Below are 15,615 nucleotides of genomic sequence, written 5' to 3'. Positions count from 1 at the left end.
AGGCACCGACGTTTATGATCAGAAACATTCAGGGAATTACACATGGAAGAACTGATGTTCATAAAATACGTTATTCACACTCGACCCTTAGAATATTAGTTCTAAACATTTCAGTATCATTTTAATCCAAAACATTAGTGTGTGCTCAGTTGCATCGTATACTATTCTTTGCTGGAGAATGAGTGGTCATCTATTTACATTAACATATTCTTCCTCCTTTTGAACCATTATTATACTGGTCTGCTGCTTGAGTGTTGGAGAGGGACAGCAAACTGTTGCCAGAAGGCCCCAGCACATTGGCAGGCATTGTGCGCATAAACAACATCCTAATACTACACCCCCTAGTATAACCACTATCATTAGTAATTTCCAACCCCAACTGGTGAAGAATGAGGTAATACGATCCCAAAGCGAGAAAATATCTTCTTTGGCAAATGCATGTACCTGTTGTACTATTTTATGCATGTTCTTAATAGCCTGTTGTATGTTTTTGGAATTAATCAGGATATAAAGGCAGCATTTGGTATGCAGCACCTTACATACTTGCGTTCTACAAGCAGCATATCTAGAACCATGCATAGCAGTCATTTCTACTGTTATGTTTTCTAATGCTGACGTCGTTTCTAGTAATTGTCCCAATCATCTAATACAACATGAGTTCATAGCTATAGAGCATAGAGGTAGTATTCGTAACCCAAAGCCATAAGCTTCCTCTCCTGCAGCATCTGTCTGATCTATTGGAAACATATTTGAGGTATCCGACTTGTGATGACCAAGGGAATTCTGTAATTTAGCAAACCCAATGTCAGTGGAAATCGATTGAATACGAGGGAGAGCCAATCCCAAGTAGCAGGATCCCCCCACCCTGGTGTCAGCCAGGGGTAGGCCTTGGAACCACATATAACATATATACCTTCACCTGGTGGGAGGGCACGATGTTTATGAGCAACACTCAATCAATCATTCAATCAATCATTCAATCATATCGTTTGTAAAGCGCACTACTCACTTGTGAGGGTCTCAAGGCGCTGGGGTGGGGAATGCTGCTACTGCTCGAAAAGCCAGGTCTTGAGGAGTTTTCTGAAGGTCAGCAAGTCTTGGATCTGCCGTAGGTGGATGGGGAGGGTGTTCCATGTCTTGGAAGAACAGATGTTCATAATAACAAATTAAAATATGTTTTTCACACATCTCTCCTCCTCATTCCATTCTTGGGTCGGAAGCTGAGGCAGACTTCTGTCACAATCATGGTAGTGACTCCCACATGGGCTAGACAACCATGGTTCACCACTCTCCTCGAACTTTAGTTGGTTCTGCACAAGAGGCTCCCCAGCAGGCCAGACCTTCTCATGTAGAACCATGGAGAAATCAGACACCCAAAGAGACTGTACCTTGAGATTTGGTTCCTGAGGTCTTAGAGTTTAGCTATCTCAATCTAGCCTCAGAATGCATGAACATTCTAAAGAAGTGTGCAGGCCAACTGCTTGTGCCTACTATGCTGCCAAATGGTAGAGATTTGTTTCCTACTGTCTCCCAAATGATATTGACCCACCGGCAGCCATAGTTCAGAACATCGTCTGTTACCTTCTCCTTCAAATGTGTAATCTAACTTTCACTTCCATTAGGCTACATCTGGCAGCTGTATGTCTCATAAATAGGCAACATGTGTCGATATTCAGAATACCAGTCATCAAAGCTTTTGTGGAGGGACTCAAAATAGTAGTTCCTCCCGGGTGCCCCCAGCTCGGGACCTTAATATTGTCCTCACAAGGCTAATGGGTCTCCCCTTTAAGTTCCTTCAGTCACGTCACTTACAGTTTCTTTCTCAGAAGGTAGCTTTTCTAGTAGCCATCACACCACTTAGACATATTAGTGAGCTCCAGGCTTTAACATTAGAAGAGCCTTTCTTTCATGTAAATAGAGATAGAGTGGTCCTTTTCGCCATCCCTACATTTCTTCAAAAGGTGGTTTCTCCTTTCCACCTTATCCAGTCTAGAGAACTTCCAGCTTTCTTTCCACAACCTGACTCAGTTGCAGAAAGGGCTGTTCATACCTTAGATGTCAAATGGGCCCTAATGTACTATATAGATAGAGCAAAATCCATTTAGAAAAAAACTAAGCAATTGTGTGTTGCTATTTCGGAACCACATAAAAGAAAGGCCTTATCAAAATCGGGCATAGCGGATGGATAGTCAAATGCATCCAAACTTGCTATGCGGAAGCTAAAATAGTTTTTTCCTGCTCCCCCCTAGATCACATTCCACCAGAAATAAAGGGGCTTCTATGGCCTTACATGGGAACATCCCAATCGCAGACATTTGTAAAGCAGCTCCTTGGTCTACACCACCCACTTTCACAAAACACTTCTATGTAGATATATTAGCTTGCTAACATGCAAATGTTGGCCAAGCTGTACTACATACCCTTTTTGCAGTCCTCTGCACCACCCACAGGGTAACCACCACTTAGGAAAGGACTGCTTTCAGACAATGCACAGCATGTGTATCTACAGCCACACATGCCTAAAATGGAAACTGTTACTTACCCTATAAGCATCTGTTCTTGGCATGTAGTGCAGTAGATTCACATGCTCTCACCCTCCTCCCAGACTCATTTGGCTGTAGCACTTACCATTACTTTCTGCTTCACTTGCGGGCCATCTGTCTTTATTTCTCTCTCTTTCTTGTGGCGCTCTGCTCCAGACGTCCTCGCCTGTCGTGGATAGTACCTTGTGATTTTAGAAGAATTCTTTGAAGAAAAAACAACTTGCACACATTGGAGCCCAACACAAGATGGCAGGAGTATGCACATCATGTGAATCTATAGCACTGCATGCCACAAACAGATGCTTACAGGTAATATATTCCTTCTGCTCATCCAGTGGCATTTACTCAAATTCTGTCATATGTTGGACATCAGCTTCCATAGCAAATTCCTAAGGGGCACCTATAGAAGAACAGAAGCAAGCCTCATAACATGTTCCTTAAGTGTATTATGTAGATGATGACACCATATGGTGATGATGGATGTGTTTTTGTTGAATCGTTTACATTTTTCAAGAGCTACTAGAAGTTATTGAGAAGGGGAAGGTGCCCCAATTGGGACCAAACCATTGTGTGATTAAATTGCAAAGTAATTGGAAAGTCATATTATTACCCTCGAAATCGTACTGCTGCTTTACATTGGAACACATTCGCTGAACGAATAGACTCCCCAATGTGGTGCCCACGGCAGTTTGTCAGTTTTACTTTGAGAATGTGACAGCCTCCTTGAAAGAAGAGCTGTGACAGGTATGAGCTGTGTGCCTCACATTTGAATCACAATTCTGATGAATTTCATTTAAGTGAGCATAAGCACCAGGGCTTGACTAAGTGATAAGATTTTATTTCTGAAAATCTGGAATATGTTGCTCGAATGCTATATTTAAACTATTTTATCCGCTAGCATATGTTGTGATTTAAGATATACATTTCTAATGTGTAAAATGACAAGCGTACTTTGGTTTGCAGTGCCAGCTTTCATTACAACCGAACATTCCCTGAATAAAGAAACGTTTCTAACTGTTCAATTTGGGAAACATCCTTTACCCCGCAATTTTTACTCCGCATGTCTTTACCCCTTATTCTTTACTCCACAAAAACTTTTCCAATGCAGGGCTTTACTCTGCAAACTGGTACAACGCATTCCCCAAAGTAACGTTCCCCTGGAGTTAGAATAGAAATTGCGTTTTAATGGGGAATGCGTTGTAACGTTGTGCGTCGTAAAGCCCTGCGTTGTAAAATATTTTGCAGAGTAAAAACTGCGGAGTGCATGCAGGGTAAATGCGTGCAGGGTAACGTCATACAACCTTCAGTTCAGTTCATTTCAAGAAAACTTTATTTCGGTCAGTATGACCTAAAAAGTACAAACACATACATCCAATCATTTATAAAATTACATCAAACAACAAATTTAGAGTGCTATAGAAAATCATTATAAACATAATTAGCATACATGAGTACCTGCATACATTATTAAAAAGAAGAACAGTCTGGTGTTACTAGGCAAGAGACACAATTAAAAAATTTTGAAAGTGCATAATGCAATAAAAAAATTCATAAATTAGCTAAAAAAGATTCATAAAAAAGGAAGGACCTTGAGTATAAAACAGTAAAATAAGCCACGGAGGGAGATTATACCAGGTTACAATGATAACATTTTTGATTCCCTAGGAAGAGTCCAATACGTCATTAGTTGATTTCAAAAAGACCCTTCCGTTACACCACATAGAGAACAGGAATCCTGCAACTGAGTAGACAATCGGGATACTGGGGTCATACTTCAGTATCCTGAACGCCTCAGAACAATGCCTACTTCCAAGGTTCCTGCAAATCTGCACCAGCCAGCGTTTCCTTGCTTTAAGATAGCCAGGGGAGCTAAAGCAAACCTGGAGAACTGATTCTTCAGGGTGATCACATGCCGGGCAATGAACTGCTTGCTGATCTCTCCATTTGGATGTAAAACAGCAGGGCGGGAGAACCCCATGCCTAAACTGTAAATAAAGCTTTCTTGTAGCTGCTGGTTTGATGAGATCTAATGCCATCTCAAAGCAGAAACTATCTTTTATTTCTAAGAAAGCTATAGTTAATTTGCCTGTTTGGGAACTAGAATGAAGTTGAGCCATTCTGTACTCTTCGTAGTGTACCTTCATTTGTTTCCTTGATATTACTGAACAGGCAAACTCAGGTTCAGCCCAGCAATCCCCCAGGCCCATACTGGTTAACAAATATTGAATTTGAGCAAACCAAGGCAGTTTGGCAGCACCCCGTGCCATCCTTACTTCAGACAATTCCTCCCTATAAGCTAAAAGTTCGGGAGTAGTCCACAGGTGACGCCAGTACATTAAGGGTTTAAAACACTTCTGCAATCGCCATTAGCCCTGTGTCTAATCGGAGCGGAATTAACGGGGTACCACGTTGTAGTTTGAACAGCTGTCTGAGGTATTGATTCTCCACCTGTGATAGGGTCTTGAGCTTGAAGTGACACCATAACTCTGCACCATATAGCGCGCCACCTCGATCTTGAGCCTTATAGATTTCTATTGCCGGGCTAACTGCTCTCTTGCTAGACTTTGTAAAAACCTTCATGATGCCACCTGACGATTGCGCTAATTTTAGTGTCGACTTCGTAATATGAGTCCCCCAGTCCATGGATTCAGTGATAGTAATGCCTAGATAAATAAAGGAAGAAACTATTTCAAGGGGTTTACCGTTTAGTAAAGGGTTTGAGCGTGTACTTTTTGGACTGTTAAACACCATGAATTTGGTTTTTCTGTAGATTTATTTCTAAACCTCTTTCCCTACAGAATACCTCAAATTTATTGCGGACCCTTCGTATCCCCATAGGTGATTTAGCTACCAAAAGAGTAACATCGGCAAACATCAATGCTGGAATTTTACGGGAGGCTAACTTAGGGGCATCTAAGTCTTTTTCTGCTAGCAGGAAATCAATCAAGGCTAAATAAAGTTGCCGCAAGCACACAGCCCTGGCGTACGCCACGTTTAATAGATATGGGCGCAGTGACTTTTCCATCCTTACCATACCTAATTTGCGCATAATTGTCCTCGTGGAGTCGTTAATGAGTTGGATTAAATATACAGGAACCCCCATTTCATAAAGGACTAACCACAATTTTTCCCTAGGGACCAAATCGAAAGCTGACCTCAGGTCTACAAATATTAAGTAGAGACTGCCCCCCTCCAGGCAGATGGGCTTCCAGTACAGCAATTGTAATCTTAGTACTTGGTCCAGGGTCGACAGTTTTTCCTGAACCCCGCCTGTAGAGAGGACAGTACCCCCTTTTCATCCATCCAGGATTGTAGCCTGAGCAGCAAAATATGTGCAAATATTTTTTGAGAAATATCTATTAAACTGATTGGTCTGTAGTTGGGTGGTAGAGGCGGAGAACCTTTTTTAAAAATCGGAATTATTTCCGCACCGAGCCAACTAGAAGGGATCTTCATGCCCTGCAGTATGGCATTAAAAAGCACCCAGAGTTACGGGGCCCAGATGGATGGTTCACTCCTAAAAAGATCCCCAGGAATCTTGTCCAGACCTGGTGCTTTACCCGGGGCTATTTTTGCCAAAGCGCCCTTTATTTCGTTTAAACTTATACTTTGGCCCATACTACCATCAGGTTGAAAGTTTAAATCCCCTTGGTATGGGGGGCAATCCACCTTCTACAGCCATCAGATTGCACATCTTTGGGCGTCTTTTCCTTGGCATAGAGGGATTCAAAATGCTCCCGCCAAACCTCTTCATCCAGATTCGGTTCGACCGCTGATTTGGGGGTAGAAAAACCAGTATTTACAACACCCCAAAAAGTCCTCATATCTTTATCGCCTAATGCAATTTTCAATGTATCCCAGTTTTCTATTTCCAACCTTGTTTAGCTTCTAAGATGACCGCTTTGTAGACCTTTTTTGCAGTTTTTATTTGTGGGCGGTCATTGGCTTTAATAGATGCTACTAGTGCCCTTTTAGCCTTACGGCAAAGAACATTATACCAAGGGTGGGATGTGGGCCTACCCGGCCTGTTAGTTTTATTGGGGTAGAAGAAGTTCAATGTAACTTCTCCTAATTTAACATGATTCGACTCAACCACCTCTAGGTTTAAACCGTCCCAAGTACAGGGAGTAAGGCGTCGTATAGACTACAAAAATTATCCTGCGATTGACTAAAGTCAGTCCATCGCACTCTCCGCCTACAGTTCGAGACAGTCAACATGGGATCAATAGGGTTATCCAGGGAGTGTGCGCTCCCAGAATTTAATGCTTTAACTTCTACTACTAGTGCATATTGATCGCTATCTAGACGTAGGATGATTTTAAAATCAGACATCCTGTCCCAGGAATTGGAATCGATTAAAATATAATCTAATAAAATCCCACGATCTTTACTATGAAACGTGTAACCATTTGATGTATCAGACAGGGATCTCCCATTACACGCTCTTAATGAGTGTTTCAGGACAGTGCAATTCATCTGGATCACCAGGGGAGACCATTTTTTAACTTTTGGGCATCTGGACTCTGGGATTTCCAAGAAGTGATCCACATAGAGTAAACTGTCAAGAAACAAACCCTTGAGTGGCTCGAACTGACAGTTAAAATCCCCTTCTATGATCACCATTTGTTTTGGAGCAGTGGAACATAAAAAGTTAGTTAATTCCTCCACCGTGGTTGATTCTTTGCCCTTAGAGGTAGGTCTCGAATATACATTTATTAGAGCAACAGGAGACTTGGTAGGAAACTGCAATAAGACACATAAAATATCAATAGAACCTGTGTTAATTTGCTCAGCCGTACAACCCAGGTGTGTGCCTACCCATATAGTAAGACCCCCAGATGGTCTCCCTATTCCCCCCGATGTTGCGGGAATACTAAAAGAGGCATAACCTGATTTAGGGACCTCTCCCCTTGCCCAAGTTTCCTGGAACATGCAGATCTCAAATTAACTATTAAAAGATACCCAATCGGGGTAATCTAACTTATTATTTATACCCGCAATATTCCAAGATAGAACCCTTGTTACCGGGCAGTTGGATGAATTCTTTTTAGAAGACACTAAGGGAGGCAGCTGCATTGACACTTTTGTTAATCCAGTATCTTCCGACACATTTAACCCTGCAGATATAAGATATTCAGAATTTTCAATCTGGGCTGGATCACCCTCATGGTGGTTACTGCTTCGGGAGCCGCTCATGCTCCCTCCGACTGAACCTTCCTTACTCCGGAGATATGGCCCTGCAGAATTACCCTGGATCTCATAATCTAAAGGTACAAAACATATTTCCTCCCTGTTGGTTTGGGGGACTTCCTTTAGTCAATCCACCCCCTCTAGGGGACTAAACCTGTTCCCAATAGGAATGTTAAAAATGGGTTGGTTATGCCAATGTTGACCTAGATGTGGTGGTAGAGGATTATTAAGAACAGGTTTCCTTCCCATCTCCTGGTGGCAGCCATACTGATAGGGCCTATTAGGGGGATAAAAATAACCTAAGGGGAATAGTAAAATACTACCCTTGTTCCTCCCATGCTCAGTAGCTAAAACTCTTTGGGTCATCCTTGGATTTCTAAAATTAATTACTATGCATTCTCCTTGTATATCCTTATGTCGTCCGCCCATCAAACCCACCCTTCTTGTAGTTAAAATCTCTTCAGCATTCTCAAAACCAAAATTGCTGTGGTTCACTAATCAATGGACACATTTGTTCTTTAATTCTTAGTGAGATTCTGATTGACCCTTTCTTAGTTCAGGTACACCTGCAAGAAGCAATACATATGGAGTTGAAGCAGGTGGTAAATTTATGATTGCAGGACAATGAACCTGGTTAGTACCTTCTGGAGTTGAAGGGGTTCCTTCCACCACCTGTCTAAGATTTTTTTGTGTTTCCCCAATGCTTTTAGTCAGTGATGGAGTGTGGTTTGCTATGTTTATTGGCGCCGGGGGAACCCTTACTACACTAGCTTCATTATGCTTCCTAGCCTGTTGTTCGCTATCTGCATTTAATAGTGGAGCTTTTTCATAAAAAATTGGGCAGGGTTTAACCAATAGATTGCTCATAGTGGTCTGGTCACGTGTCATACTATCAGAGCTAATAATACCCTCAGTTATCTCCCTAGATTTTGTCCATTCGTTAAGGTTTACAGTCAGCCCCTCTATCCTTGCTAGTAGGGGTCTGAGCTCTTCCTTAACTATGGCTCTCATTTGCATCTGGAGGTTCGTTACCAGCGATGAGACCCACATAGGCTGATCATTTGTGGGCATACTACGTCAATGGTTGCTAATTGGTCATTGGAGAGCTCTATTGCTGAAACCCCTATGTCACATGTAGGACTGAGATCCATCGATTCTATTTCTAAATTTGGAGTGATGGATAAACGTCTCTCGGTCCGTTCTATTTCTGTGGCCACTGCTCCCAGGGCTTTCTCTAACATCCTGTCTATAGACGTGGGTTTAGAGCTTGGTTTAGGCAGAGCTAAGGTTTGTTTCTTCTCCACATAAGCCAGTTTTCCCATCTTATAGACTCTTAAATACGGAGCAATCAAAAGAGAACAATTGAAATTATGGAGAACTGACTTATACAACCCACTACACTGAAGCAATCTGCACACACAAAAATTTCCCAGTATCCTTACTGCACAAGCATATATACTTCACAGAACCCCAGGTCAATACCAATTTCTGGATATGGACAAGTCTAAAGATATGTCAGTCTTGATAGTTTGTCAACAGTACCTCATGTTCAGGACCCTCTTTGAGAATGTTAGGGGGGTGCCCAGCCCAGCCTCCGACGGGCACGGATGGGCCCGCCCTTGGCCCGGGCTTTGCCCGGGCATGCCCGCACACGTCCCGCGCTGCGGGAGGGCAGGGCCGATTTTGAGGGCCTCTGGCGCCCTCCGGCAGCATCACTGGCTCCGTGCCTCGCAGGGCCCTCTGGGGGTTGTAGTCACGCCAAGCCGTTCCCCTCACGGCTGTTCCGGCGGCCCTGGCGTCGTGGTAATGGCTTGCGGTGGCTCCCGCAGCGGTAAGTGACTTGAGAAACGTTGGCCATTCCCCTCACAGCAATCTGGCTCTGTCAATCGGGCGTCGACCTTCAATTTGAAGGAAGGGGGCGTCTTTCACAGGGTCTGAACGAACCTGCCTGGTGCCGTGATGCTGTTGTGTTCTGTGTTCCTGTAAATTCAGACGGCTTCCCTTTGCTAGCGTTTCGTTTCCAAAGGAGACTAGTAGTTATTGTTCTCATGTTCACATCTCTAGCCAAGGATACTTAACTAACTTTAGCACTGTTTATCCTTCCAGGAACCTTACCCTACGATTACAAAGTGGTGATCGCCGGGAACCATGAGCTGACCTTCGATAAGGAATTCATGGCAGACCTTGTTAAACAGGACTACTACCGCTTCCCTTCGGTCTCTAAATTGAAACCAGAGGACTTTGACAATGTTCAATCACTCCTGGCAAACAGTATATACTTACAAGATTCAGAGGTAACAGTCAAAGGATTCCGAATATATGGCGCGCCCTGGTAAGTTTGTGATAAGTGTTCCTTATTATGTAATATTCTATAAATTAAGTATTTTCTGTGGAGCTGAGTGTTGCTTTTGTGAATGGCTTTTGTGGACAATATCTTATGATGTGTCAGTCCTTATGGAGAAAGTTGTTAATTTCATGTCAAAGACGACATGAACTATTGCCCTGTGGCAGGAATGACTATTGTGAGTGTTTGTTAATTTTTGACCCAATTATTATTTGTTTAAATATTCTAGGAATTGTCTGGCTATCTCTGAAGACTGAGAACTAAAATCTGATACCCCTCTGTTCGGAGAGAGAGCGCTAGAGAGAGGGAGAGAGAGAGAGAGAGAGAGATAGATAGATATTGCGTGCGCACAGGTGTGCAAACCCAAAAAAGGAGGGAAAGCAGAGACAATAGAAGTGCAAGCATGCAATCACTGCTCTTTCATTGTGCTTTGAACTCCGAATCCAAAAACCCTACGAAGATGAGAGGATAATTTTGATACGTTGTATGTTCAATCCTGATTTTTAGGAGAGAGTGTGAATTATGAATAGTAATTGGTCCACATCTCCAGCCACTCTAGTTGGCCCTGTATAGAAAATAGGCCCAAACGCCAGAATAAAAGTAACCCCCATTAGCAAATCAATTCGCTAAAACAGAGGTGCAGGATTGCACATTGAGGCAGATTTGAGCTTGTGTATCAGAATTTTTTAAGGTATGCAAGATGTGAGCCTGCTGCAGCAAATGGTTGATTTAATACCACTAAAATTAACAGTAAAAGCTGGCATAGCAGATCATAAGAGCCAGAAAAATAGCCCATGTACTGACTTGTCAGACCAGCCCGTTGGGTACTGCATGATTGACCTATAAGCCAGTACAACTCTGCAGCCGCTCATTTTATGCAGGGGCGTAGCTACCAGTGGTGCAGCCGGCGCAATTCACCGGGGCCCAGAGGTGGTAGGTGGCCCAATGACAGCAGTCCTTTGAGCCTTGAGAGGGCACCTAAATAACCGTGCTGGAGTTACAAAGCTGAATGCGGAAGAGCATTAACGATGACTTTACATTTTGTTTTCATCTTGTAACAATTGCTTTGTGTTCAAACACAGAGATCAAATTTCATTCTCGTCGTCTGATAAATTTCTGCTTATTATTTTAACATGGAGACTGGTGTTTACTTTTCTTTTGCTTACTGCAGTGTGTGTGGATTTTGTAAAGTGAACTGTGTGGAAATTATGGACAGGTAGCCCTGTTGCGATTCTGGGGGTAGCATCTTGTTCTCATTTGAGGGGCTCTTTTAACTGTCTTAAACCTGAGAATACTTTTTTAAGTTTTGAGAAAACTCTGTGAGGGCAATATTGTGGGGGAAATCTGCTATCGCACTCTTGTTTGAAAGGAGTCAAATCCGGTCTTAAACATTGCACCTTGCACTTTAGGGCTTACCTATCATTTTTGCTTTTACCTTTTTGCTCCTCATCTCCTGGGCTGCCGCGGGTTTCCTGTTTGTGCAGAGGGAGTTGAAACACGTCTTTCCCCGTTCAGTGTGCCCTGACGGCCACCATCTTGGACAGTGTGCGGCACAGCTGAGCGGCATTTCAGCACTCTGTGTTTAAAGGGCAGCCTGGCACCAACACACAGCAGACAGTTAGCCCAGTTGTGATTATATCTGGGGCTAACGTGTTGCACCATCACACTGTGCTCCTTTGAGGGGCCTTTTTAACTCTATTAACATTGAGAATACTGTTTTTAGAAAACTATGTAGGGGCAATATTGTGGGGAAATCTATTGCTGTAATCTTGTTTGAAATGAGTCAAATCCGATTTTAAATATTGCACCTTGCACTTTGAGGCTTACCAATCATTTTTGCCATTTTTCCTCTTTGCTCCTCAGCTCCGTGGTCTGCAGTGGGTTTCCCCTTTGTGCAGGGAGCTGGATGTGTATTTGCCAGTAGTGTGCCCCAACGGCTGCCATCTTGGACGGCTTGAGGCACACCTGCCCAGCATTTTGATGCTCTCTGTGTTTAACGGGCAGCCGCTCCCCAAAGGCAAGCCCATCCAATCCCGAATGGGACCAGGGGTCAGGGAACCTGCCTGTTTCAAGGCAGATAGAATAGCCCTTTCACCTGATCAATTAAGAGCACTGCGTCCAGCTTGCCCAGAGGCATGCCAGTCATTGATCAACCTCTTGTAAACATTGTCTCTATACATGCATGCTCGCAGACTATATTGCTGGTGCTGACGTTATTAAGAATGCATGCATCCCAGAGATAAAGAATAAGCAGACTCTGACATGGAGCTGCCTGATTAACAGCGGCTTCCATTTCTCCAGCATAAATAGCCGCACTCTGGCTAGCCATCAGCTTTGCATCCATGATTTTGTGGTGTACATGGCCCTAGATGCCCTGTTCCTAACATAAACTTGGCTTCACGAGGCATCTCTGCTAGATGTCATAACCACTCTCCTTCCTCACTAGCATCCTCAGAAGGGATCGTAAAGATAAGATAGGAGGTGGCATTGGGATTGTCTATAAAAAAATTGTTCAGTGTAAGACAAAGATGCCACGTGTTATGGTTTGTGAAGATTTGTTTTTTTTATCATGGACTCACACTCAAATATACGATCTTTGGCACCCTATTTTAATGCCCCCAGCCATGCCAAGTATTGGTGATATACAATCCTCAAAGCAATTTCTCCTTTTACACTTAAAAGTGCCAACTTCACTTTGTTTGGATACTTTAATATGCATCTACAAGATGCCACCTACACACTCATTCAAACGCTTATAGAGGACCTGGATGCCATGAGTCTTAAAATAATACATTCTTTCCCCACTCATAATGGAGATCATCGGCTAGAGCCCATCTTTTCTAACATCATAGGCTTTAAATTAGGTACGTCCATTCCGCTATTGTGATCCGACTCCTTTACAGTGCCTTTCTCTATACCTTTTCACTCTTCACCCACTTGGACGGTAGCTAGGCCCAATGTTAGGGCCAGAAACTGGGACAAATTTGAAATCTTCATCTTCAATTCATGCCTCCAAAAGATCCCACCTCAGCTAACACAGAAGGTCGATCTAGATCAACCTTTGATCGAATACTGGCTCCGAAATTCCTTAGATCCTTAGATACAACCTTGCAAGCCACATTGAAACCCCTGCCCAAGCAACACCCCCTGGTTCGATGAGTCTTTACAGGCAGTCTTGAAACTCTTCAAATCATTAGAAAGGGTCTGGAGGAAGCTGTATGACATAAATTCAAAAACAAAATACAAATTAGCTCTGAACTGGTACCATTCCCACTGCAGGAATGCACATGCCTTGTTCTACTCAAAAACAATTTTCAAGCACAAAAATGCCCCACAACACTTAAAGTGGTCCGAGACCTGTCTGACCCCAGCAACACCGCTCCTTCTCCCCCAGTGACACACGTTCATTGTGAGGAGCTTTCTGGCTTCTTCATTAAGAAGATGGTAGACATTCAGTTCCCTCTGGCCATGACAAAGAAGGACAACAACCAGCTCAGGAGCAATAGACCTAGCTCTAACTTTAGTCCATCTCACATGAGGGAAGAAAAACCCTCAGTGATAGGCGGTTTACCTGCTAGACTTTAGTCCCTACTTCCATTGGACTACCCCAATCTGATGTACTTACTCCAGTAAATCAAATCAGGTTTACCATTAAAGCCTCTTCCCCCAGCCAAACTGAACATTTTAAACCCGCTTTTAATGCAGCCGTTGGTTAAACTCTTAAATTAATCCCTACGTGATGGGCATTTGCTGAAAGCATGGAAGCATGCCATGGTCCTTCCTTTGCTAATGCAACCTCACTTGGATATGGACAATTGGTTCAATTTTAGACCCATTTCCTTGATACCCATCTTCTCTAAAAACACATGTAAAGCCCACCTTACTTCATTTGTGGAGACCCAGGCCACTCTTCAACCTTCTCAGTCATGCTTCAGAGCTGGGCACAGCACTGAATCTGCCATTCTAGGAGTCACAGAACATCTAAGGCAGCTCCTCGACATGAGCGGCACTGAAGTGCTGATTTTATTAGATCTCAGCATTGCTTTTGATATTTTGTCCCATGATATTAGTTGAAGGACTGGACCTCCAAGTCATGATGCTTCCTGGGTTATCCTCGTCCTTGTCAGATTGCACTTTCCAGGACTTTTTGACAAGTACAGTGTCTGGATCACACCCACTCACCTCATGAGTTACCACCGTGATTCGCCCTCAGCCCTGTGCTTTTTAACATTTACTTTCGCCCTCTGGCGGACCTGGTAGAAAGGTGCGGACTGACACTGTTTTAATCCATAGATGACATTCAGATTATCTTATCTCTATCATACAGCCAGAGAGCTAACTTGGAGGATTTTAACTCCTGCCTCTGTCTTGTCTCCAATTGGATGAACATCAACTCCCTGAAATTAAATGTGAAAAGACCGAGGTGAGGGTGCTGGGTAACAATCCCCTACTTCTGGGGCCCCATTATTGGCCTGCCATGCTGGATATGCTACCCACATACACTGAGAAAATGAGTGGCTTAATTTCACCTTGCTCATGAAGCATTAGATGTCTAAAGTTGTCTTCACATGCTTTGCCACCATGAAATGGTTAAAGAAGATACTATGGATACTTCCTTTTTCTGCTGTAAGAACCCTCAAACTAGCCCTGATACTATCTAGGCTTGACTACAGCACTATCTTGTTCCTACAGGCAGATAAGGCAGAGATAAGACGCCTCTAGTTGGTCCAGAACTCGGCTGCAAGGCTCCTATCTCGCCTACCTAAATATCCCCTGCATCCGTATTCTTCACCAACTCCACTGGCTTCCAGTGGATAAGTGTATAAATTTCAAGGCACCCTGCTTCATGCACAAAATCAATGCCAGCATGGGGCCACGGTACTTGCAAAAATTGATAGTTCCCTACCTTCCCTCTTGTGCCTTGCACTCAAGTAACCAACTTGTTTTTGCAGTTCTGAGAGTCTAATGTACTTGGATGGGCTGTTGCTCCTTATCGTATCTGGGACCCAGGTTATGCAACTTCCTCCCCGAGACGTTGTGCTTGCCTATCTGCCTTTTGCAAGGAACTAAAAACCTGGCTTTTTTTAGTCTCTAAAAGCGGCTCTATCTTTCCCCTACGCCCTAGAAAACTCTCCAGGTAGCTATGCGCTATACAATAACACCATAATAATGTGAAATGAAAGGCTGTAGGATGTTGTTTTCATTTTAAACACACAAAATGTAAACACATAAATAAACTCTACACTTGAACTGTACACATTTTGTGTAATAAACAGGAAAGCACACATTAAGCTCTTTTTCATCATTCTAAAGTCCCATTGGAAAAAAAGATTTAAATAGGATCAAAACAAATCAAGACACTTTACTTGGTGATGCGCAAATGACAAATATTTGCTGTATGAACATTAAAGTTTGTGCGCTGTGTAGTTTTACCAGTAAAATTGTATGTGTGTGCAAATTTAGTGGTCATTTCAATGGAAAGTGTGCTGTTTGTTAATGTCAGTGGCTACCACACCATGCTTTAGTAAAATATTTTTG

General features: G+C 43.0%; 1 protein-coding gene across 1 annotated transcript in view; it reads left to right on the top strand.

Moving 5' to 3' along the window:
* Nucleotides 1-15,615, top strand: part of MPPED2 (metallophosphoesterase domain containing 2) — a 645,229-nt gene that overhangs the window by 361,455 nt on the left and 268,159 nt on the right. Inside the window, exon 4 of the mRNA XM_078683736.1 lies at nt 9,840-10,065. Within this exon, the coding sequence (XP_078539862.1) occupies nt 9,840-10,065 (226 nt within the window). The remainder of the gene's footprint in view (nt 1-9,839; nt 10,066-15,615) is intronic.

Source organism: Lissotriton helveticus, chromosome 3_1, assembly GCF_964261635.1.
Source record: "Lissotriton helveticus chromosome 3_1, aLisHel1.1, whole genome shotgun sequence".
Classification (NCBI taxonomy): domain Eukaryota; kingdom Metazoa; phylum Chordata; class Amphibia; order Caudata; family Salamandridae; genus Lissotriton; species Lissotriton helveticus.
The sequence above is the reverse complement of the archived record's forward strand: the minus strand, read 5'-3'. Positions and strand labels throughout refer to the sequence as shown.